General features: G+C 42.5%; 1 protein-coding gene across 1 annotated transcript in view; it reads left to right on the top strand.

Moving 5' to 3' along the window:
• The window catches only part of adgrl3.1 (adhesion G protein-coupled receptor L3.1), a 91,045-nt gene that overhangs the window by 37,487 nt on the left and 27,043 nt on the right, over positions 1-26,515 (top strand). The window contains exons 6-12 of the mRNA XM_073465839.1: positions 9,289-9,729; positions 11,003-11,106; positions 11,933-12,118; positions 13,657-13,695; positions 19,687-19,870; positions 25,356-25,478; positions 25,647-25,852. Of these exons, the coding sequence (XP_073321940.1) occupies positions 9,289-9,729; positions 11,003-11,106; positions 11,933-12,118; positions 13,657-13,695; positions 19,687-19,870; positions 25,356-25,478; positions 25,647-25,852 (1,283 nt within the window). The remainder of the gene's footprint in view (positions 1-9,288; positions 9,730-11,002; positions 11,107-11,932; positions 12,119-13,656; positions 13,696-19,686; positions 19,871-25,355; positions 25,479-25,646; positions 25,853-26,515) is intronic.

The following is a 26,515-nucleotide window of genomic DNA, read 5'->3' as shown; positions in this document are numbered from 1 at the left end:
TGTAACATCACACTATGTCACCATGTCACACATTTGCATAATTTGTGCCCAGCAGCTAGTTTTGCAAACAAGAACTAATTTAGTACAACTGCTGTGTTGTGTGAGCTGACCAATCAGAGGAGACTGGGTATTCAGGAGAGAAGGCCTTAAATAGACAGGAGCTAAAACAGAGCATTTCTAACAGAGGGGGAATAGAGGGCTGCAGTACTGGACAGTATGAGAAAACTGATGTGTCTTTGAGCTCTAAAGCATGTACATAAACCTATTCTAGTAGTAAATAGTAAAGAAAATGAGAAACTGCCTCCTTTAATTTTATTTATTTTTTTTTATTTAATTTTGAAAAGGTCAAAATTCTTTGTAAATCAGTTTAAAATCCATGTTGTCAAAAATAAAAACTCAATTAAACTCACCCATGGCTAACTTCAGTCGGATATTTAAAGTGTCAAAAGTGATATCTTCAATCTCAATTAGAGAGCAATCAAACGCTGGCATTCTATGCTAATCTATTAAATACACAGTAATATAGAGATGACCTCTGCTTGCCACTCTGTCAGTTCACGGAAATTTAAATCTTCACCTTTGAACTCCTAATGGCTGGAATCACAGTGCTCCATTTCCTAAGGAAGTCAGGCATGGACTATCTATTGTCTTAACCTCTCTCCACTTATTTACACCATCCTCCCCCACCTCTCCTCTGGTCCACATCTCCTCTCTGCTCTCCTCTCTCTTTTTTCCTTCCTTTGGCACCGGATTGCAATCAAGCGACAGGGCTAAGCAGTGCCGGAAATGTTGGAAACTAGCTAAAGTGGGGGAGAATAAAAAGACTTAATGGTTGAAGTGGAGACCCTCTTTCGCCAGATCACTGATTAGACAAACCCTCAGCGCATTCGCGCCTCGTTGCATCAGATTGTGTGTGTGTTTGTGAGTGTGCATTCTGGCTGTGTGTAAAGACCTGTCTGTTCAGACCACTTGAGGTGATTGAACTCAAAACAAAATGGAGCAGGTTTACTTAGTATGTTTATGATTGTTTGCAACACTTGAATTAAAAATGTTATCCTCCCAATTGTGGGATCATATGTCATAAAATAAGCTATTATCTGGTTAATGGTTAATAATCCCAGAATCAGAACATTTCATGTGTGTCTTATTAGATCTAATTTCAATCAGGAGAGACTCGAAACATGAAGTTTTATTGCCATGTGTAAAAAAGAGAATGAGAAAGTCTTTGGCGGTTAGACTCCATCGTGATGAAGTAATATTTGAGGAGGTGATGAAGCTGTGCCTAGAATAGGAAATCCCCCGATAGAGTCTAAACAATGGTGGCGGTGATGTAGGGAAGAAGGATCCTGGAGATCAGACAACGGGGGGAGATGATTCAGGTGAGTAGAACCTAGCCACTGGATGAAGAGCTGGAGGAGGATTGGGTGGAGGAGGGTCGCACGAATACCTGAAATGACAACTGACAGCAGAGAGGAGAGCGGTTTTAAGATTGACAGCAGAGACATGATTGGCGGATAGAATCTGGTTGGTTAAATGGATAGAGAGTACATGAAGAAATGCCCATGTCAGGTGAATGGAGGGAGCAGGGAGAGAGGTGAATGAGAAGATAGTCTTTCTGATTGAATTTACGCTGAGCTTAATTTCTAAAATAAATGTGTCCCAGTCACACTACTGCACAAAAAGAATTCACAATCCTGTATGCAGTAATCAGTGTTATACAAGGCAATAAGGATACATAGTCTTTCACACCTTAGTCTACGCTTCCAGTATTGTCCTTGCCCTCACTCTCCTTCGTCTTTGTCCTCTATTGCCCTCTCCCTCTCCCTCTATCTCCCTCCCTCCCAAATAGATTACGACACAGCCGTCTCGGCAGAGACTGAACTCTGCTTCAGAGAGAGTGGTGCACCTGTTCCTTGCCTGCAGTGTGTCCTTATCGATTGGATTGCCCCAGCCGGGCCCTCTGCATGCGTTTGGCCTCCGCACTGCCTCTCCTCTGCCAAAAAGCAGATGCCAAATTAAGCGGGCTTAGCCAGGACAGCAGGGTGGTAGGGGAAACCCACAGCCACAGGAAGTAAATACATGAGAGAGCAGCGAGCCGAGCGTGTCGCTTTAGCTGGGCTCTATTCAGATTCCGTTTTTGAAATGTATAAAAATGTGCAGGAGGGCAACAAAGTGGATGCAATCTTAATCTCTAAATGATGGGCCTTGGTGATAAATTATGGGGAGCAAAGAATTGAATAACCACAGGGTCAATTGCTAGAGGCTAGAGCTCTCATTCTAAAACAGCAATAGGATTTTGCTGGATGCCTAATATATATTTACTGTGCGTGTTATCCTCATAGAATTGACATAAAATCAATGCATATCTGGAATAGGAGAGGCTACGATCTGGGCTTTAAAGGAATATGCTGATGATTCCCTCCATTATTAAACAGGAAAACAAAAAATAAAAAAAAATTAAGAAATAGGTCTGTCCCATTAGCTTTTTGCTTTGAACAAGGGAACTTCCCCTGATTAAGAAAGAAGCATGTAATTGGCAAACTTGCTGCAGGTGTCTCCAACCTCAGCAGAGGGTTGACGCGATTACGCAACCGGTAAGCCGACAGGGCTGAGCGGCTGGTGATGTGGCCTCTGTATATGTGACACATTTAGCCGGAGAACGTGGCGTTGCCTGGCAGCCATTTTGAGGGGGGCTCTATTAGTTGAGGTTGTTTTCTATCTCAAAGTATCACCGCTTTGAAGTGCTCCATTCTGTCTTATCAGCAGGCTCGAGCCACTCGCCACGAGCTCTGTGTTGAGTGTGTGTGTTGCGTCGCACATAAGTGAGAGAAAAAAAAGTGAAATTCTGTTCAAGTGTGTGTGTCTGCATGCGTGAGTGTGTGTGTTGCTTGGAGCACAACTAAGTGGAAAGTGTCTGTACAAGTGTGTGTTTGTATGTGTGTGTGCGCACTCCAGCCATAGGGGCAGTGCGTTATCGCAGTATGCAGCCCTATTCAGTGTCTGTGCTACTATCCAGCCTAGAAAGCTTTGTGCCCTCCAGATTATCATTTCGCTGTTACCCCTCTGGATCCACCCTCCCCACTGTTCAGGATGGTGTGTGTATGTGTGTGCGTAGAGGCAAGGAGGCAGTAACTTTTAAGGAAAGTGCCAGAAAGTAATCATTTCGCATAATAAGGAGACCATACGAGTATAATAGACACTTGAGTCTCAGCTCTGTGAAACTTCTGTCTTAATTCAAATCCCTCTTCTCTTTGCTTCTGTTTCACTCCTCTTCTCTCTTTCTCTCTCTCTCTCACTTGCTGTCTGCTGCTTTTCTGATGACGTGGGAAACTTGCCAGGGGAAGTTCATTTTCCCTCTCCTCTCTCCTCTATGCCTGCCTTTTACCTTTTGTGTTGTGGTTTTACGATCCCTCTATTTACTGAGTGAGAAGTCAAAAGCATTCTAGGTGAAAAACAGAGCGGAGGCAGAGACAGGCAATCCTACCCACGCAGACAAACATTGCCACACACAGACACACGCACACACACACACACACACACACACACACACACACACACACACACACACACACACACACACACGTCTATCTACATGTCAGACGATCATGTGCCAGTATCCCAGGTTGACTGACAGCATCTCTATGGTCCCTCCAGTGTGGTGACAGATAGACAACTCCAGGAACAGGTTTACTGCCAGCCTGCCATTGTCTCACCTTCCCCGTGGGCTTTCTACAGGGTCAACAAACAGGGAAGAATAGAATAGAATAGAATAGAATAGAATAGAATAGAATAGAATAGAATAGAATAGAATAGACCACAAAATCCTCACCATTCCAGCTATTTCAGGGCTCTTGATCATACTAAACAATCTCCCTCAGGAGATGGTTCTTGCCAGTTGTCATGGAATAGTCGATGTTCCACCTTAAATTTTTCTGTAAGGTTCGAATTCTCATATATATTAAAGAAGAAAGCTCAAATTAGAATTCTTGAGGGTGTGAACAGCGTCGACAAGAACAACAACAATATTTGCCCTTTTGCTGTTGCTATCGGTAAGCCTGTCTTCATCTGAAAAACAACCATAAAGGCGAGATTAAAGGAGTTCATTACGAGCCATATTTGCATTTTTTGGCAAGCAACCTCTTGCAGGTGTTGTAATTATTGCAGCTGCAGAGGAGGAAGTGAGGAGAAGGATGGGTGGTCAGGTTAAACAAAGCACAGGACTTTCATTCAGGAGACCGCTGTTTATGTTCAGTGTGAAACCAGAAGTTAAGGGTGAGATGTTTTAACTTACTGGTGTAGTGAAGATATGTCACAAACATAGTTTTCTTACCTAAACCTAACTAAATAGTTTTTTTGCCTAAACCCAGACAAACTGCAGCCGTACAGCAAAGGTCCTGTGATTGTGTATATGTTGTTTTGGGAGACAACTGACCTATTCAGACGTTTAGGTATAAGGATGTTTGCTTCGTGACATCCCTGCCATCAGCTTGTAAGGCGATGTAAGTACTGAAAAATTCTTGTCATTGAGATGGCAGATGTTTAGCAGGCTGTAAAGGCTTTAAAGCAGTTATTTTACATAAAATACAGATTATTTGATATGTGAAAGAAGGTAATATTAAAGGTTGTTTATAAGCCTGTATGATTGAATTTGTGAAGCGCAGAGTGACTTTAAAACAGTTAATCACAGTGCCACCTGTGAGTAAAAATGTCTTTAGAGACAATGTTTCAGCAGTGGGATCTTAGCCAAGTTAAAAGATGTTAAAAGATGGTTCCCAAGCTGAGAGCTACCTGTTCATTTATTCATGTGATACGTGTATAATTATGCTCCTTCCATTTTCCATATATCTGCCATATTGTGACATATTGAGATTCTTATTTCTATCAGGTGGTTCATTTCAAGTATATAGCCCACTGTTGGTTAGAATAATAAATGCTGTAGTAGGGCTTTTTCCTGAGCCAATGCAGCAACAAATCATTTCTCACATTTCTGCAGTAAAATGAGGAAGCACGTTTATCACACGACTACTGCTACGTGAAGGCATGTTATAGGATAACTGACATTTCTCTTGAAACATATCTGTCAACATCTGTCACCACATGCATATGCAGGGCACACATACTGGATAGTGTGAAAATCTTTACCAAATCTGAGGCCAGGTTTTCTGCTTTCTGTCACATGCTTGTTCTTGTAGCATCAGTCTCGGCAAAGAGCACAACGTTTAGGTTAGCTGACATCATGAAGTTGTCACAGCACATTTATTCAAGGCTTCCTAAGCTTAAACGCAGGGAGATATGTCAGTCCCCGTGAGAACAACCTCTAGCCTTTTTTCTTTATAAATGTTTCATGGAGCTGTTATGTCATGTTGCTTTAGTTCCCTACAGCATCTTTCACAGCGTCCTGAGTGATGCCAGTGATGAATTCATTACGTTACAAGATCTTTTTCTTTTCATCCAAAAGAGCGAGAAAAGGAGGACGAAATGAAGACATGGGCGAGCACACTTGAAAGGGAGTGTTGGGAAATACAGAAATTGACAATAGGGAGAATTTAAGTGGTGGCGGAAAGTGAGAAAGTGAGCGATTAAATCAGGTGGAAAATGTCAAGAGAACAGGAAGGAAGAGAGATAGAGATGCATGGGTAGTGAAGTGCTGTGGCCCCTTGCCTGTGATGCTTGCAGGCTTTTGTGTTGCCTCACCTCAAGCTGCCAGCCCCTGTGTTTTCTCCCCCTGTACTCAAATGACAGCAGACATCAACCTCACACACACACACACACATACTCACACACCATTACTCTTCTGTTGTTGTGGCAGAGGCCCTAATGGAGCTTCCCGTTTGAGTGCAGATAGACACACACACACTCTCTGTTTCGTAAGTACACACACACACACACACACACACACACACACACACACTCAGATTGACAGCTAGTCCCTAGGCCACTGCTGCTACGCATGATTGATGGCAATGTTCCGTGGAGAATGCATGAGGCAGGGCGGCAGTGATTCAGGAACGGGGAGCAGCACAGTTTAGGTACGGAAACACTCCATTGAGTTGTGGAGGAAGAGAACAGAACGTACAGGAGGAGCGAGATGTTACATGGCTGTCAGTCAACCAGACAGACAGACAGACAGACAGACAGACAGAGGGAGAGCGAGAAAGACAGGAGTACGGCGTCTTTAATTAAACCTGAAAATCCACAGGAAGGGACGACTTGGGTTCGCAGTAAATAATATAAACACCCACACGTCCACACATTCACACTTTCATTCTCCACGCTCACACCTCCCAATCATGGAAACAAAATGAAAACATTCACCAGAACACTACAGAAATCTAATTCTGTGCACATTATACCCCAAATAAAACATGATAGAAATTACTGAACAGCACAACAAATGCAATGTTTATATAAAGTACCCAAAAGTCATATAGTACTTGAGTAAAAGTAAACATATTGTGTTAAAATGCTACTTTGGTAACTCATACAAATAGCACTTGATTAAATGTTTGATATGACATGTAATCAAAAGTAATTTTCTAGCAAAAATTTTACTTTAACTAACTATCAAAAGTACAAGTAAAGGTAAATTATACATATATTTACAGATATGCATACTGCATACTGTTTACTATGAGTTAATCTATTACCGGCCTGGGTAATTATCAGATCTGATTGTTGATTAATGTAATCAGTTTTTTTTTAATCTGATGTTGATAAAATAAATTAATCTTAACTCTCATTTGACTCTGATGCAGCATATAATCTGAAAAGTAATTAGTAACTAAAGTTATTAAATGAATGTAGTGAGTAAAGAGTACAATATCTGCCTCCAGAAGGAATTGGAATGGAAATATAAATTACCATAAAATGGAAACACTCAAGTACAAGTACCTCGAAGTTGTACTTAAGTACAGTACTTGAGTAAATGTACTTAGTTACATTCCATCTCCATGTAAATGTCCAGTTTTGTGAGCCAAGGGATATGTAAGCAAAGGATTTCATGTATTTGGAATAATGTAATCAGATTTCAAAAGATAACTATAATGTGTCCATTTAATGGGTCCATGAATTTCCGTGCATCGATTTGTTTGTACAGTGTTTGATTTTGAAATAATCCAGAAGTAATCAAATAAGATGACACTTTTTGTAATCTAATGGATTCTGATACATATGACAAAAATTGCCATGAATTTGTATCCATTAACGGTCTACTTTTCAAAGTAATCTGATCCAACCCGGTGTGAGCCTGGACAAATTCTTTACAATCACACCCATTTCCTGAGCAAAACATACAGCCCCATTGAGAGATGACAAACTCTATAACCCTTCAATGTCAGTGACCAGCATGTAGTACATATTATGGCCTTAGGCACACCAACCCCCTCAGACACAGAAACACAAGTGCCTGTGCTTTCCGTTTTTTGATGAAAATCACGGAGTCGAGAATTTTTTCCCATCAGGGCACAAGGCAACTTCACACTTTTGCCACCCCAACTGGCAGCAAGCGATAGCTGAATTTTTTAGGAGCTTGAAGGACTCCATTACCCAGAAATCATGTAGCGTGATGTCGGTATATTGCACTCTCTTCAGAAAAAAACAAATCGTATTCATAGTAGCTGGTCGGCGTGGAGATGGTGAGGAAAATCTTTTCAAAGTTCATCCGGGTTCAGCTTTCTCCAGACTCTGGAGTATTTCACCATTAGGTTCAGGTTTTCTTTTTGTAGGTACACAATATTCTCAGCTGATGACTAAGCGAGAAACCTGAGATTATGAAATATATATTTCTCTTGTAAAAGTGGCATAACGTGAAACTGTGAGGATTAATCTTTGAATAGTTTTGTGATCTCAGAGAGCCGCCTCTGTGTTTGCCTCTCTTGTTTGTTTGCATTCTTTATGTGTACTGTAGGAAATCCACACTATGGAAAACATAATGTGTTTTTATCGTTCATAAAGGCCTGCAAGCAAAGTATATTTAGAGTTGTGTTGATTTGGCGTAAGCACTCAACTGTAGCTGCATCTAGTGAAACTGTGGGGGACAAAAATAAAGTTAGGAGACACATTAGGAGCTATCCCGCTAATTGACATGATGATGAACATCTGCAGGTTCAAACTTAATACACAGGTTGTGAGATTGTTTTCTGTAATTACAAATTCCTAAACATATTCTTGAGTATAATTTACATGTTTATCCAAGGAAACATTTAGGCAATCTCAGCTGAATAATAAAAGTGTTCACAGTGACAGACGAAGCTATTCTCTGCTTTGTTAAAGAATGTGTCTAAGTGCAGATTTAGAGAATGAGCTCCGCCTGTGTGCAGTATTACACTTGATGACTCCCAAATGTTTTGAGAGCGATGAAATAATCCAAAAGGAAGGTAATTAAAACAATTATTTCCCACTACTCAGCTTTCGATCCTGCAGTATTGATTCGCACCACGTGCGGTTGAAAGCAACTGGAGCTTATCAGATAGAGTGAGACGCGCTCATATAGTATGTTCACAAGAACCAACACATGCTCTATTCCTCTCTCTTCACATCATGTCATCCTCTCCTTCTGTATTTCCGTCCCCTGAACAGGGTCAATGTGAATAATTGAGCCTTTTTACAATGAAATATTGACAATAAAAGAGTGTGTCATATGCATTTAAGTGGCGTCCCTGCCTCTCGTGATGTCATGATGTCATGAATCATACATGACACTGAAAGAATGTTTTTTTTCTGCCAGGATAGGCAGCAAGAACAACTACTGCGTGACAGTCCCATAGGAAAGGCGGGTTACCTTGCGCACAATTGCAGGACAAACCAATTGTTGGTGCTGAATGGGAGATTTTGCATTAGCACTTTATGGTGTTCTGTTCTGGAGTAACCAATAAAGAAGAAAATGAACCCCACAGAGATCAGGCGCGCAGTATAACGCCACTGATGAGGGATGAAACACTAACTTCAGGAAAGCATCAGAAACATGAGCTACTTCTTGTCAAAGCTATTTAGAGCTGCAGAAATGACTGCCTGCAAATGTGTTAGTGGCTGTCACTGTAATATTATTTATGCTTGCAGGCCATTGCTCACATCACTTGGTGCTGACACAGATGCTTTGCTTGATCACAGTCCTTTCAACTCCGTTGTTCTTACTCTTTTATCCTGGGGATACATTTTGACCTCTTGTCCTGGCATGACGAGCTCATAAAAACATTCGCACTCCAGTCATGTTGGGACCCACAAATGTCTGAGTTCAAGCACCAGGTGCTGTGTTTTTTGTGACCTTCTCTCCTTCTCTTTTCTCTTCAGACTATCGCCCACCTCCCATGATGCCTCCTAACCGAGGAGGCGGCGGAGGAGGAGGAGGAGGGGGAGGTCCAATTGGCGGCGGAGCTGGTTCCTCCTCTTCATCTACCAGCCGCACCACCACCACCCGCTCTCCTCCCTACTACACCACCCCGCGCCCTCTCCTCACCACGTCCCCAGGCCAACGCTATCGAACCACCACCACAATCCGCCAGCCCATCCTGGTTCCTGCGGGCGGCTCGTCATCTGACACCAACCAGATTCCTGACACCAACCAGAAAGCTGGAGGACGCTCAACTCCAGTGCTGGTCCCTCCAGCAGCCCCGCAACCTCCCGTCCTGCCTCCCCAAGACTTCTGCAGTCCGAGGGTGACGGCTGACATATCGTGGCCCCGGACGCAGCAAGGCCAGACAGCTAAACAGCCCTGCCCTGTAGGGACACTGGGTAAGGAAGCTGTATCCCATTCAGGGTCTGCACAAAATGCTTGTAAAGTAACACTATTTTGAAATCAGCATCACAGTTTTTGAGCGTACTGTCGCATATACAAATCCCAGGTCTGTAACAATTTGTCAGAAGTAATGTAGGTGCTAACTACAAACAAAACTCATTACGTCATAACAATGTTATATATTGAAAACTTGTATCTTGAAGTGAACATGTACAGAAAGAGACAGTAGGAGAGCAGAGTGGTAGCTGTTATTTTAAGGTAAAAGAGTTACATAATGTTGCTTTAAGGGCTGCCCTGTAAGAACCCTGGCTGTTGGGTAACTACTATCCTCAATAATCAAATGCAGTCAATATATTTAAAGAACACATTTAAAACAATTAATTTTGACCAAAGTGCATCAATCAATTAGTTTTTATTTGAAATAATTGTGCCTAATTGTGTTTCAAATTTCTCATAATGTGTTGTTTTGAAATGAGCACTATAAACAAATTGACCTAACAATTACAATCTTGGAACGAAAATAAATAGATGAATGATTTTAGTGGGACACACACACACGCACACACACACACACACACACACACACACACACAGAAAAACCCAGATGCGATAAGCAATGGAAAATGCTTGGAGCATTTCCTTCCTTTGATTTTGGACTCCACAGATTGTGGAGTGGAGAGGAGTAAGATGAAATGGATCCAAAGTTGGAATAGGAACTGTTAAAAATCATGTACAGATAGGTGACAAATTAAAGGAAAATTTCGATTTGATTAATTGATTGACGAAATATACGACAGATATAAATATTTAAAGACTATGGGAGATTTTGTGTTAGACAGCGCTCTCCGCCAACATCATCAAAAGCACTAAATAAGGAATATATTTTGGAATAAAAGCATTCCTTCCTCCTTTAGAGGTTCAGAGACAATCTATGCCAAAGAGCACTGAAGTTTGTTTATGGCAGCTCATGGTAGTATCAAGTCACTCTCTGTTTTTTTTCCTTTATTCTTTTTCACTCTGTTAGTACAACATATACAATTCTCCCTGAAAGTGTAGAGGAGTAGTAGTATGAATTCTCACAAAACACATACACGCACACATTCTCCTTTTATAATCAATTAGCTCACATGACAGGGATGATTCTCCGACCATCCACGCGCACACACACACACACAAACCGCTCAGTGATCCCCCGGCACCTCAAGGGTCTCCCTGTCTCCTGGTGAATGTCAGTGCTGTCTTACCCTGTTTGTTTTGCTTGTGGTGCAGGCGTGGCCACATACGTGTGCGTGGCCCATCTGGGCTACTGGGATCCCCAAGGCCCTGACCTCAGCAACTGCACGTCGCCCTGGGTCAACCACATCATGCAGAAAGTAAGTCTAAATGCTGCTGCTGGCCCTGATAGCTCCCACTGAGCCCTGGTTTTAGGCTATGTGTTATGGATATAGTCCTGGAGCGGATTTCTCATGCATGAGGACGCACTGACCACAGGGGGAGATTTAGGCCACGTATCCATCTTCATTTGTTAATTCTAATTCGCGTTTGAGGTCTGAGAGATTTGATATTGCTGTAGGGGAATGGAAATGTCCATTAAGGTCATTTGCTAACACTGTGCTTATCATAATAGGCTAACAGGCATTGGATAGGCAACTTTGCATAGATGCATTGCCTTTGCATGGAAAATATTGTTGTGTTTGATTCTTCAAGATACTTTTATTCTGGAAAGTGTTGCTCCAGTTTTTAAGAATTTCAGTTTACAGCTTTGTGTCTGTTCTCACATGAGCCACAAGACTTTACAGGTTTTTTTTATAAGACAAAACATCGAGGAAAAAATGGTCCCCGTGAAATCGGCATTGAAGATGTCAGTGAAGATGGTTCCGTGAAGTAAATGTTTTTATGTAGGCAGTTACACAGACTTGTTTTGTCCACTTCAAATAACCTAATCACTCTTGTTCCCTTTATGCTCCTTCATCCCATCTTTGTTCTTGTCTTGCTCACCTCCATTCCTCCATCTGTCCTTTACCTCTCTGCCCTTTCGCTTCCTGTCCTCTCATTTTTCCATCTGTCTTTCGCTCACTGTCCTCCCCCTCGTCACACCCTCACTTACTTTCTCTCCTCTTCCCAACTTTCCCTTCACTTCTCACCTCATCCTACTCACTTTATCCCTCTCTCCACCCCGTCTCCCCGTCTGGCTCGCAGCTCCGTTCGGGGGAGACGGCAGCGATTGTGGCCAGGGAGCTTGCAGAGCAGACCAAAGGGCTTCTGCGTCCTGGCGACGTTCCATCCACAGTGCGGGCCATGGCACAACTGGTCGAACTGCTCGATGTCCAGCTCAGGAACCTCACCCCCGGGGGCAAGGACAGCGCTGCCCGCAGCCTCACCAAGGTAACGCAGCCTGGGACACTTTAGGTCAATGTTTAGTGAGTGATTGAGTGAGATAAATGATTTTCTTGCAGGTTCTAGCATTGGAGGGGGATGCAGGGTGAATGCCAGAAAATTAAGAGAAAGAGGGATGAGGGAGGGAAAAGGGAGCAGATAGAGGGACTCCTTTGAGTTAACAGTAAGATGAATAGCATCGGAGGTTAGTGTTTTTGTCTAACACTCAGTCTTCAGGGGTTAGAAAAGTCTCTGTGTGCAGAGTTTGATGAAGAACCATACATAACACTGTAGAGCTCCAGATGATAAATAGCTACTTTTAGACATTATTTTATCCTCTTCTGTGTGTGTATGTGTGTGTGTGTCTTCATAACAAGTTTTGTGCAACATTATGTCTGATAGATAACTGCTTTTAGTCTTTGGCAGGGTTCCTACAACTCTTCTCAGATTAGGCCTGAAATTTAATAAAAGTCTGTCTCGGCCTGGGAGTTACTCTCATTAAAACATACAGCACTCAAGACGAAAACAGGCTTGGGACGCGTTTTACGTCACAGCCCATCGTTTAATGAAGTTCAGTCGTTGAGCTACGGCTATGAAGATGCCGTCGACATGCAGGCTTGAGTGCTTACATTAATGGAAACTCGATCCTGAGTATGCAAAGGATCTGTTTTACTTCTGCAGTAGACAAGGAAAAAATATAGTTCTGTACTTTGTTCATGTAGGCATTCGATTAAAGTGAGTTAAATCAGTGGGGAACGGCTGACTGGCTGGCTTGGCTGGCTAATTGACTGACTGACTCGATGGTGGACTGTTTCTTGCTTGGCTCTGCCGAGGTCAAGAGTGATAGGCGGGCTTTAGCAGCCAGATTGACAGCCAGTGCCACCTCTTATACAGTCACTGACTCTAGCGTTGAGTTCCCCTCTCCCTTTCTGCCTCTTTGTGTCTCACTATCACGCTCTTTGCATCTCCCATGCTGACTCGCTAAGTAATTCAGTCACACATGTGAAATGAATACATACTGGAGCACATGTAAGTGGAATCAATTAATCTGTGTTTTGCTGTTGACCAAATGGCCTGTTTAAAGGTTGAATTTGTTGAAAAAAACGTCCTCCACAGAAGAGGAAACGCATTCCTCCTGATTTCAATAATGGCCCAATTATATATACCTAATTGAGTAATATGCCGGCTTATTATGCTAATTTTTGTTAGAAAATCGAATATGACCAATCACGCACGAGTGGCAGAGTAATTAATGCCATCAATTCACTTGACGGTGGAAGCAGAGAATGAGCAGAAAAGGGAACGAGGGAACAGAGGAAATTATGAACAACAATCTGGAAGAAAAGGGGGGAAAGGAACAGTCGAACGGTTATGGAAGAAGGAATGAAAACATACGCAAGTGAGGAGAATGACAATAAATTTCAGCCACCAACGTCTTTTTGTGCCATGTCAATGAAGTGCGTGTGACTGCCTTTGTGCACCTTTGCCTTTGTGTGTGTGATTGAGAGGTGTTATATCGCTAACAGCTGAATTGTTTGAATTTGCAGCTTCAGAAGAGAGAAAGGTCCTGCAGGTTTTTCACACAGGTATTTCCGCTTCCTGGTATCGTTGATTACTTTACACCACAGTCGAACGTGTGTTTTTTTCTTTTCTTTTCACACTCAGCATGTACTACGCAAAACAAGCTTGTGTGTGTGTGATCACACATTGCAACGCTCAGCGTAGAATTCTAATTCTATGCTGCAGCGGTTGTCTTATGATTTGCATCCCAACCCTTTGAGGAGGGCGGTCATTTTAACGTGTCTGTTCTGGTGTGCAACCATCCGCTGGTGTCTGCTAACAAAGTTTCAGTCTCCTCAAAGGGTTCGCTGACATTCTTTTGTTTTCTATTTCTCTCCCCTTTTTTTTGTTCTCTTGCATTCAGAATCAATGGCACTGATAAGAGGCCATGATCAATATCAATAATAGCTCATCTATTTTGCAGTTCTGTCCGCAGAATTGTAAACAGGCCTGCCTGGAACCAAACGACTCGCTATTCATCTCTATTCAATGAAATGTCCTCTCTGTCTGCCGTATCAGAGAGAAAGAACTGAGTATGATGGATATTCTGTTGCGTATTGCTTGGTCATGGCCTCAGTGCCTTAAAAATAATACCAGCTTGTGTCTGTGGCTCAGTATTAATTTATTGTGCGTCCTCATTTCTCCGCTCATATTGATGTTTGCTTGTGTTTATGCCACAGCGCCTCAACCCCCCACCAACAGAAAATCTAACATCACTTAGGCATGTTTCTGGTCAGCTAAAAATCACAATTCGGAACATCAAAGGACCCCACCTTCCTCATCCATGTGCCGTAGATAGACTGCAGAGTCTCTCTTTTTCTCTCTCTGCATCCTCCGACACACACACGCACGCACGCACACACACACACACACACACCCTTGATGGGCTAGCTCTTTTTCTCCTGATGCAGGCTTTTTTCCACTCTCCCCCTGAAAAGTCTTAACGTCAGCACCAGTCAGCAATGTCACATCATAGAACATGGCTTAGGACTATATGCAAGCTGACACGCACACACGCATGCACGCACCGCCGCAAATATATAAATATATTTTCAACAATGATCTCATGCCGTCACATCAAAATAGTCGGGGCATTTTGATGCGTCTCCGTAATCCAATAAACGCTGCGAAGATGTTTCAGACGGCGCTCTGACAGCTAGTCACAGGTTAAAAATCAAAACGGTCCACCACACACCTTGGTTACTGCAGGGGGCTGGGAGTGATCGATTATATAATTAGCCTTAGTAATGTGAAACAAAATTATACCAACAGTCCCTCACTCCGCCAGATAGAAATGTGCGTGATTAGGGATGTGGTGTGGCGCTGCCCTCTCCTCGTTAATTATCTACAGCACTAATTGCCAAGTGAGGAGAGTGGGCAGGAGGTTTGGGTTCTTAATAGAGACAAAAATAATTGAATTCTCACTCTCTCTCTCTCTCTCTCTCTCTCTCATTCTCTCTCCCTCCCTCTCACACTTCATCTTCCCTCCTCTCTCACTTCGTTTGGGGAACTAGGGACTCGTTTCATGTATACTAAATTGGCAATTTATTCATGATGAAGTTGGTGGTGTGGAGAGGCTTTGATGCTGTAGGGTGGATTGATGGAAGGAGGTAGAGTCCGCAAGGTAGACTGAGAAAGAGAGAGGGAGAGGTGGGGGAGGGAGGAGGGAGGGAGGGGTGAGGGGGAGGAAGGGGGGGGGGATGAGAAATTAAACAGAGACAGAGAAGAGATTCACAGAAACAGAAATGGAATGTGAGCGAGAGAGAAAAACAATAAAGGGGGCAGTGAGGAGACAGTGATGCTCAATGACAATGTCTAATTTGCCCTCTATTTATGGATGGCGGGTCAGAGCGCGGCATGCTGTGAATTTAAAGCCTGATTTAGCTGCAAACTCATCCTGTCAGGGAAGACAAACTCCAACAACAACTGACAGATAAGCCTGCTGCTCTGATGAAAACATTTTCAAAACATGCACTTTCTCAGAGCTCAGCCAAGCGAGCGAGAGAAAAAAAAGTTCCGTCTTTCCCACCACTCTCGCCCCTTTTCCGTCCTTCTAACATCCCAACTCCGTCATTTTACAAAGTATGTCCTAGTGTGCGTGAGTGTACACAGATACTGTACATCCGTGCGCGTGCATGTGCGTGTGTTCCCCTTGTGTAGCTGGGAGTAGTAGAACAGCCCAGCTCCAGTCTGTCTTGCCGCTGCTGTTTACGCTGGATTACCCCAACGCTTCAAAGCATTTCACTTCTGCCCCATTTACTGGTGTGTGCATGTGGTTGTGTGTGCGTGCACGCTGTGTGTACATGCACACATGCGCGTGCATACCCTGTAATACATATTCACATACACACACACACTCACACACAAACGACACCCTTATCTGTCTCTGCAGAGTCTCTCCCCTCTTTGAAGACCCCTAAAAAACCTGTCTCCATTTTAGCCCTCAAGTCCTCATACTTGTGCTGATAGAAATGTCACCAACGGCACCAGAGCTTACAGCCTCGCGCACACACATACACACACAGACACACAGACACACACGCACACACAAACACGTATATTCCATCTTTGAGTTTCTGATGTGGAGATGTCTGGACCTCAAGGAAATCACACCCCTTCTTCTCCTCACCTATCTCTCTCCCCTCTACAGATGCAATCTCGTCGCCAGCGAATTAAATTTCAATGAAAAAATTATATGAAATTGAAAATGCAAGATAATCAAAAGTTCAATAAAAAGCAATGAAAAGTTTAATGAGAGTAGAAAAGGGGGGTTATCTGAAACACATCAAAGTGAGCGCTCTGGAGCAGCCCCACGAGCGAATGGAAAGCAGTGCCACTGCTGTCATATCTGCTGTGCCGACAGAGCGTCCTCTCCTCTCCTCTATCTCTCTCTCTCTCTCTCTCTGTTGCCTGGACTGCTACTGTAAAGCAAGTGGAGCAGAATGATGCACTGCAATGCTTCTCCCAGCCCCTTGTGCACTCCCTCCAACACATACACACAGTGTACGAGCACACATGTATCCCTGACAGACATACCTGCACATTAGGCTGCGACGATGTATGGCATGGCATGCACACACCCAATCCAGCCGTCATTCAGGCCATTATTCCTATCTGTAATAGTTGTACTCAGCAAGTTAATAGCAGATATTTGTCCAGCGGAGCAAGAAACAGAAGCAGTCAGAACATCGTGCAGGTTTTAAACAAATCCCCAGATTAGACATAGCCATTCGGAGGAGATAACAAAGGCGAATTGTAGAGTTATTGTTGTCTGCTTGGTAGCAGTCAACCATCACACTTCACAAACTCAATTCCTGGTTCAACTTTTGACTGACAGCACTAACAGTGTATGTACATAGTTTTTCTGCCCAATTTGGGGTTATTACTAAAGTTTTCGGTGTGCTCACTTTCAGTCTAACCTCCTTAATTATTGATTACTCTGCTCATAACTCGTATGATTGACATTATGTTTTTGCCAATAAACTATCAGAAAATAAGTGTAAAAAAAATGCCCATCAGAATTTTCAAGTGCACAAGGAGACGTGTAGACGATGGAGGAAGTGCTGCAGGGTCTTTGTGGTGATTACATACAAGTGCTCTTTGGATACTTGTACCGTATTTATTCCATCTTGTGAAGGGCTTAAATGTACTTAAGTATCAAAAGTACAAGTAAAAGTAAATAAAACATATATGTATATAAATATTAAGCATTTTTTTGATTACCATAATGTGTTTTTTGTTTGCTTGTTTTTAGAATCTGAACGGCGATAAATTAACCCCAGAACACGCAATGATTTACAATGATACAAAACAGCTGGTCAGCAAATGTTTGGAATTGTTCCTTGATAAATGATCAGAAATCTGTCAACTGAAGGGCAACAACTACTGATTATGTCAATTTTTTTCCAGATTAATTGCTCATTTTGTCAATAAAATGCCGGAGAATAGTGAAAAATGTGCATTACAATTTTCCCAGGGCCAAAGTAATGACATTTTAAATTATTTGTTTTGTCTGACCAATGGTTCAAAAACACAAAGATACTTGGTTTACTTTTATACGAGGCAAAGATAAGCAGGGGATCCTCACATTTGAGAAACCAGAACTAGAGAATGTTTGGCATTTTTTTGCTTGAATTAGGCTCAAAAGACTGAGTTATTATCGAAATAGTGGAGCTGATTACTTTTTGCTAATCGATTGCTTGTTTGCAACCAATCTGATTGACGGTCAGATTTGTTGTGCCTCAAATTTCATCACTTTAATGTCTACAGCACCGTGTTATCCTAAGTGATAGAAAGGATTGGCGAAATTACAAAAAACACACAGCCCAAGTTGACTTTTAAAGCTTGTAGTCTCTTTTCTCAGTCAATGAAAGGTTGTAAATAGAAACAGGTTTGCTTGGTGTGTGTGTGTGTTTGCATGTGTGTGCTTCATACCCACTCCTGCTTATTCTAGTTGTTTGCTGAAGCAGTGGATTAATTAGTTTTTGTTTACATGTAGCCCTCCCAAACTCATCCGATATGCATCCCAGCTAATTAGCTGCAAGTGCTAAAAGAGGACATAATATTATCATATTAGCTTGTTGGCTAAGCACCCATTGCGTGTGTGTGATGTACTGTATCTACATGTGGATATCACCCACCCCCCAAAATAAACAGGTAGGATTAGTTCTAATTCCAGAGGCCAACCGCACGTTTAGGAGCACATGCCACCAACACTCGTATGAGTCATCATCTACTGTGTTTCTCTATCTAGGACACTCTGCACATTCACACACAACAACACACTACTTCTTGACAATCTCTTTTGCTGTCTCCCCTCCTCCCTCTTGGTCTTTCGCTTCTCCCTAACCCTGAGTGAAAGGGCCGTGGAGGAAGTCAAATGGTTGATGTGTGAATGCCAATAAACTGATGTCTCTCACTCTTCCCCCCTGCCCTTTCAATTCCCCACTGGAGACCCTCTTTGCTTGTATAATGGCACCTGCGTTCCCTTTTCCACTTTCGCATCCACCTTCCTCAAGAGGGAGCCGAACTGAAAGAGCGAGAGGTACCGGGGATGGGTTTGCAGAGAAGGGTGGTTTACAGTCGGTGCGAAAGAAAGAGAAAATAAAGAGACAGACGGGAGTGTGAGATGTGTGTGTTTGATAGCACCTGTATTCGCTTTTCCGCCTCCCTTGTTCCCAGCGGACGCCTGTCACCATGGACTCACTGGACTGTTTTATCGCTCTCCCATGGCTCTCCCCTTCTCCCCCCCCCTCCGCCGGCTCTCTTTTTCTCTCCGTTTCTTTATCTCTCCCAGGGTCTTTTAAAGATGTGTGTGTCTGCCTATGTGTGGGTGTTCATGTCTGAAAATGAGGAGGTGAATTCTTAAGAGTATAAAGGAATGTGAGCTGGAGACAAAATAAGTATTGTTTCGGCGAGAACATTTCATCTACGCGAGCCAAGTGGTAATATTTTTGGAGTCAGAACTGTTCTGCATGGCTGGATGTGACCCAGCAGACATGATCTGATAAAACTCTAATTTCTTCTCAATCCCTTAAGCACAAGTTTTCCAACTCTAAGATAAGACTGTTGCTTTAAGAAAAAAAAAAAAAATGAACCAGGTTTGGGGGTGTAGACACATGGTGATTGCAATCAGCTAATTAGCTTAGCTTGATTTTCAGAACATCTGTGATGGAGATTTTCTAGCACAACATCCTTTTATATGGAGCATTTTTTTAAAGAAGAAGTTTGGATATTTACTTTATATTTAACAGCTTCTGCATTTTGTTATGTCTGCATGGGAATGCTACATTTGCATCGCTAACATGTTTTGTTGTCATGATTTATCAACATGATAAATGAAAAGCCGCCGCTTTGTCACCGTTGCATCCCACCGGCCGCTGTCTTCAGCAGTTATGGTGTTGCAATGTTATTTGTACGCTGAATGGATTTGCATTAATTTTCACATTAGCATCGTTGACTGAGGAGTTAGTATTGGCTTCCTCCATGTGACCTCTGTGTTTCTGATGCTGCCCCAGGCTATGGTGGAGACTGTGAATAATTTGCTGCAGCCACGAGCCCAAGCGGCGTGGAGGGAGCTGCCCACCAGCGAGCAGCTGCACTCGGCCACTCTGCTCCTGGACACCGTTGAGACCGGGGCTTTTATGTTAGCTGACAACCTCCTCAAGACTGACACTGTGCAGGAGACTACTGACAACATCCGTGAGTACATCTTTTTTTTGGTTCCTTGCCATCCAACTCAGCTGGACCCTGCAAACTGTCAAGGAGCCTGTTGAGATGCCCTCAAGCAAGGCACTTAACCTCCATTTGCTCCGGTGAAGCTGCACAGTGGCCAATTGTTGACGGATGTGGCTGCACTGCTTTTTGTCTTAGGTGTTGGATAGTAGGAGTGCAAAGTCTGTAAAAAAAGCATTTTTACGTTTTACTGAATCCAATGCAACGTAATGTGATGTAATAGAGGGAAAACTTTCTAGAACATGCATTTACTTTAGCAGGAATGTGGTTCTTAGATTTCATGTTTTTTTTCCCTAACAGATCTTAAAACGACGTAAACCAACTCAGGCTGCTAAAGATCTAAGAATATGATGTAATATCCTGGTAAGAGGCAAAGCTGACCGCAGGCGTTACTGCCCCTGCTCTCAGTTTCATAATACAAACGAGAAACAAAGTATACTATCTAACTTCAACGTTCGCAAAAATAACATGATCCTCATGTGTCCAATCAAACACAAACACACACTTTGTACATGTGAATGGACACGAGTATACACGGGTGAAAGAAGTGCGATTGTACCAGAATATTAACTCTGAAATGCTGAAGCAGAGTTGACATTAAACTTGGTGGACGACCATACCTTGGTTAAAAAAGCATATTGTAACTAAAATACTGTATAAGCATTGTGTAAGAAGTCAGGGGTTGTGGAAAAAGATGCACTGGCTAGATTTTATGTATGACTTTTTTTTCCAACAGGATTTCAAGTTCATACTGACTAATGAGTTTAAAATATTAAAGCAGACCTATTTTTTCCTTTCCTTCAGTATTTAATAGAGGTTCTTCTGCATGTCAAAGGTCTTGAAAGTTAAAAAGGCCAAAGTCCATACCTACAGAAGCTCCTCTCTCCCACAGAAAACACTGCTTCTGAAACGCCTCGTCAGTACTCCCGCCTTTAATTCTGTGACTTTGTGACATCACACTATGTCACCATGTCACACAGCGGGTAGTTTGGCACGTAGGAATCAATTTTGTTGTTGTTGTTGTTAGAAGTGCTGGCTCAGGCATGTGTGAGCTGACCAATCAGAGGAGACTGGGTATTCAGGAGGGGGGATCTTAAAGAGACAGAGCATTTCACACAGAGGGGAATACAGTGCTGCAGCACTGGACAGTATGAGAAAACTGATGTGTTTTTTGAGCACTTAAATATTTCTAAAACAATTCTAGTAGTGACCCAATATACATTTATGAACAGAAAATGAGTATTTCCTTTAAATTATTTTTGTGTGTGCTACTTGATGAGCAGAAACCAAACAGAAATCTGTTATTAGAGATAACCATGTTATTTTCATGTATCTCAGTCTAAAATCAAAATAAAACAGTATAAAACCCCAGTAGCTCTTTTTCATTACACATGAGGTGACAATTTTTGAAACAGTTCATTTTGCACAGCAGCATGAGTGCAGCTAGTGGAGGTCTCAAAACACAGACAGGGTGCTGCTCCAGCAGGTCAGGGGGAGAGAAAAAGTCACAGAAAGCAACAAAAGTCCACAATGCCTGGAGCACAGTGGTCAACGCCTGGGTGCTACCGCAGCTGTCAAAGCTAAACAAATACTGTCAGAACTGTCAAACAGAAACAAAACTGTCAAACAGAGTGTTATGTATTTGCAATTATTAATCAGGGCATTCACAATAATCACTCAAAATCATCAGGGAGAGGCGTGTAGAAACAGCTGTTTATGGTTTGAAGCTCTCTCTCTCTCTTTTTGACTGTGCTGTCACTTTCCTGTTGTTTCCCTTCTGTCTGTGGATTGTTATAATGGTGGGGAGAAATGAAACTAGGGCCGAAAGTTTTATTTAAAACCATGTAATGAAAGTGGGCTGTGAAACAGAAATAAGTTTCATGTTCTCTGTCTGTCTGTCTGTCTGTCTGTCTGTCGATCTCCTGCGCTGCATTTCAGTATAAGGACGGCGTGGCATCTTACCACTTACGCCCTAATTTCGCCACACTCAAGTCACCATTTCACAAACGCCCACTTTCTTGCAGGGCTTATGCTACAGAATACGTGCAACGGGAGCATGTAGTCAGGATACAAAAAGAGGGTAATTATATTCCAGTAAGATTACAGAAAAAAGATATAATTAGATTACAGACACATTCAGTAAATAAGTTGATAACTCACAGGATTACAGTTTTATAATAAAGAATGATATACTTGCCTGTAACCATGCACATGAGCACACTGATCATATGCAAACATATTAAGACAGCAAAGAGTATTAAACCACATGCAAGCGTAGCTCATGTGACATGCAGAAAACTCACAGGTTGACCTTTGCCCTGACCGCACTCTCTCCCGCTTTCTTTCTTTCTTTTTTTTAATCAGATTCAAACTGCATCCAAAATAGGCAAACAAGCAATTTACGAGTAACTGCAATGGGAAATAAAAGAACAAAGTAGAAGAAGTATTTAAATTGTGTATTGTTTTACTGAGAGGAGATCAAAAGAGCCAGCCAACTCTGCCTAAATGCATTTATTTGATCTCTTTTATAAAGGATTTTACATGTATATGTTTTCAATAAATAATATCAAACTATCTCTTTGAAATGACTGGTTTACCTATTCAAGATAATATAAGGTGATGCGGAAATGAATTGGGAAACTCCATTGATACTAATGTGATTGAGCAAATTATGAACCCAAACAAATGATAACCTTTATACCCTGTCTGGCTCCATAAACATCCGAATGAGCCAAAAAAAAAAAAAGACTTCATAATTCAATAAAGTGTAGCTGTGATTAAATTTGCCAGAGATGCTTCAAAACTTTATTATTTAGTTACATTCACCCAACACAATGTACAACAGACTACATGTATTCACAGTTATTATGCAGAGCGGGCTTGTATAGCTGTCAGAAAGAGGTCATAATGAAGAGGTCCAGGTTTAAAGGGTCAAATCCTCATCTAACAAAATGCAGGAATAAAAAAACACACACACACACACAAAACTGCCCTCGATGTTTGTGAGGCAGGGATGAATTGTTAGCCAGAGACAATCATTTTTATTTATTTTTCCCGTATTTTCCCTCCACTTGTAGGCGGAATTGACAAAGCAGAACAAAGCTGGTTATTATGGCGTCGTGCACATCACTCTCCTCTCTCTTTCTTCTCCTTCCATCATCTCCTCTCATCTTCCCTCACTGATCCTCTCATCATTGGGCCATGGAATAAGGCAGAGATACTGGAGAGCGAAAACCCTCTTTGCTTTTCATGCCTTTAGACGATGATATATCCGCAAGCCATCGTTTCATCTGCGCCCAGACCAGCAAGTTGCACTCTCTTATGTTCCCCTTGATTATCCTCCTGTTTACTCCTCCTTTTGATTTGATGTTTCAAAATTTCCTCCACATCATCCCCCCATTACCAAGATTCACTGGGCTTGTATTTTGCTCAGTCAGAGATGAAAAGTCGTGGAGGAGGAGGAGGAGGAGTAGAAGAGAGAAAACTGAGGATGATGAGTAAAGAATACTGGATGAGTGCATGCTTGAGGGTGATGGTTGTGGTGGAATGTCAAATGATGCTCTGAGGGTTTTTTTTGTTCACTTCCACATCAGTAAGCGATGAAATCACGGCTATTTAAGTCACATGACGCGGTGATGCCGCATTTTTTTCTTATGGCAGACAGAGAGTGGAAGCAGATTCCACAAAGTCAGTCCTGCCAACGTGACTTTGTCTTCCTCTCGCATTAGTTTAAGGACAACAGTTCATTTGCGACAACTGCCGTCCTACGCAGTTCTACCTTACATAATTCCACACTCGTATCTCCTCATTCCCCCTGAACGCACCACATAAATATGGTTACATAAACAGTCATCGAGATGTAGGCTACTGCATCTCCGAAGAACTTAAAACAGGAAGTCATCTTTTCAGTGGAAAAATTTTGTCTCCGCATCCCTCTCCTTTTTGTGCCGTTAATCTTCCCTCCCAGCTAATCCAGTGGGCAGATCCACCGTGATTATCTCTTCCCTTTATTCATAACCGGCCCGATACCGCCTCTCATCTCTCTTTCTCTTCTTCTTCCATCCTCACTTCTCTCTCTCTCTCTCTCTCCGTCTCCTCCCTCTCTGCTCTCCTCACTGCACTTTTTAAGCCCCTACCTCCCTCCCTCCCTCCATCCATCCCCTTTTTTTTAACAAGTCTTTCAGAGGAGAGTGAGCGACAGGAATAAATTATTTGAATGACGCATTATAAAGAAGCCACTGCAGCTACTGAAGGTGATATTATTGTGTTGGATTGTGTCTGTGGCTGTGAATAGTGTGTGCAGCATTAGGCAGATGAATAAATAGTGTTATTATTAGAACCAAAACAGTGATTTGAAGGGATAGCACAGCGGTAACAGCGTGCGTGTGTGATAACGATAATGAACAAGTGTGTTTCTTAGGAGGAGGATTGTCATGACAAGGATGCTTTAATTAGATTAGACTCAGCGTGTTTTGATACCCCGCCGCTGCGTGTGGGTGTGGATGTGTGTGTACATGTGTGTACATACGTGTGTGTTTGCAGAGATGGGATGTTTAGTTTTGGCAAGTGAGGAACACTTAACCAGTGTTTCTCTCTCTTTCTACCAGCATTTGCATATCAGTGTCTGTGTTTATGTCTGCCTTCCTCCATTTCCTCTCTCCCAGACCTCAGTATCTCTCGCCTTTGTGCCCTATCTTTTGTACTCTGTGAGAGAACATAGTCTTCTCCCCACCTATCGCCACTCCACTCCTCTCCTCTCAACTCTATCTGCTCGTTTCCCATCTCTCATCCATTCTGCTCCTTTGACTACCCGCTTTATTTTCTCTTCTCCACCTCTTTCCACCACTATCTTCCTGACCTCCTCAACTTCCTTTTCTCTCACCCTCTTCTCCCGCCTCCTCCTCCTTCTCCTCCTCCAGTCTCATTTCCATCTTAGCATGTCCTTGTGTTGCTTATTTGATCAGGGAGCTGTTTTCACCATGAAAGCAACGTCTAAATCACCAAATCACTCAGAAGCACAAGATAGCGATACACCAAAGGTATAATTAGCCCTTAATTAGAAACTTTATCTAATACATTACACGGCCGTAATCGGGAATGTGCTAACGAACCTGGATGGTGAAATTAGATTCCCACAATACAAGAGAGAGGCTGGATTATCTACCTCGATGGATGTGTCGGACCAGTTGCCTGGAGACATTGTTGCCTTTTTTAGTATAAAAATCCACATTATTTCACTTTGATGCATGTCAGCTCCTTTATTTATTTATTTATTTTTTTCATTTTCTTTGTTTAGAAGAAGCCAGAACAGCTTCAGATTCATGCCTGTGCTCTGCTGTGAAGCACTTAGTGAGGAAACAGGGTTATTACAAGAGGCTGCAAAACAAACCTGATGTAACGTGCCATGCAATGACTTGACATTAGCGCATGTGTGTGTGTGTGTGTGTTGCAGAGCTGGAAGTGGCCAGGCTGAGCACGGATGGGAACCTGGCAGACCTGACATTCCCTCAGTCAGAGCTACATGGAAACTCCATCCAGCTGTCAGCCAGCACTCTCAAACAGCACGGCAGAAACGGTAGAAGAGAAATCTCATATTCTCTCTCTTCCTCGCACCATGAGTTGTCTCCCCCCCCACCCTGTTTTTTTCCCTCTCACTCTTTCACACATCCACAGTCTATTTCTGGTTTGAGCCAACAATTATCAAGTGCACCTCCTCCATGTTCCTGTGTGTGTCCTCTTACAGGTGAGATCAGGATGGCCTTTGTCCTGTACAGAAACTTGGGCGCCTACCTGTCCACAGAGAATGCAAGCGTGAGACTGAGCAGCGAGGCCGTCTACCCTAATTACTCCGTCATCGTCAACTCCCCGGTCATCACGGCGTCCATTAACAAAGAGAGCAATAAGGTTTACCTGTCTGAGCCCGTGGTCTTCACCGTCAAACACCTGCAGGTAAGGGAGGTGCAAGATGTCGACTTATTTTGTGTAAACAATGAAAAAAAAATGATAATAAAATGGGGGGCCATAGCTCAGTTGGTAAAATGTGTGCCCCCTGTACAGAGGTCGTGTCCTCGCTACAGCAGCCCAGGGTTCAAATCCAACCAGTGGCCCTTTGCTGCATGTTATCCACCTCTCTCTCATCCCATTTCCTGTTATCTCTCTAAGCTGTCCTATCAAATAAAGCCCCCCAAAAACTATATATATTTTTTTTTTTTTCCACATACAATTAAAAATAACTTGCTGGGAAAATTGGACAGAAGTAGCGGTTATAGGCTGATGCTACTCCATCTGTTTCTTATGTCAACAATTCTTACAATTACTAACAACTACCATTCAAGTTTCAACACAGACCTCCATTGTTGTCCAAACACTTTAGAAAATCACAAAAATGAGCCACACTGTTGCAGTGGGTTCCTTTCTTAGGCACTGTATTGTATTGTGATTCGATTTCACATAAACCACTCTGGTGCTATACTTACCAGAGCACCAACTGTGTGTTCATCCACAGCTTTTCAAAGCAAATATGCTATTTACTCCTGTCCGAGTGATGTTTACTAAAATCTACAGGGCCCAGCTGTTTAAGGAAATAATATATCCCATATTAAACATACTAGA

The sequence above is a fragment of the Pagrus major genome, chromosome 1 (genome assembly GCF_040436345.1).
Source record: "Pagrus major chromosome 1, Pma_NU_1.0".
NCBI lineage: Eukaryota > Metazoa > Chordata > Actinopteri > Spariformes > Sparidae > Pagrus > Pagrus major.
Note: the sequence above shows the minus strand (reverse complement) of the source record. Positions and strands in the feature narration are given on the sequence as shown.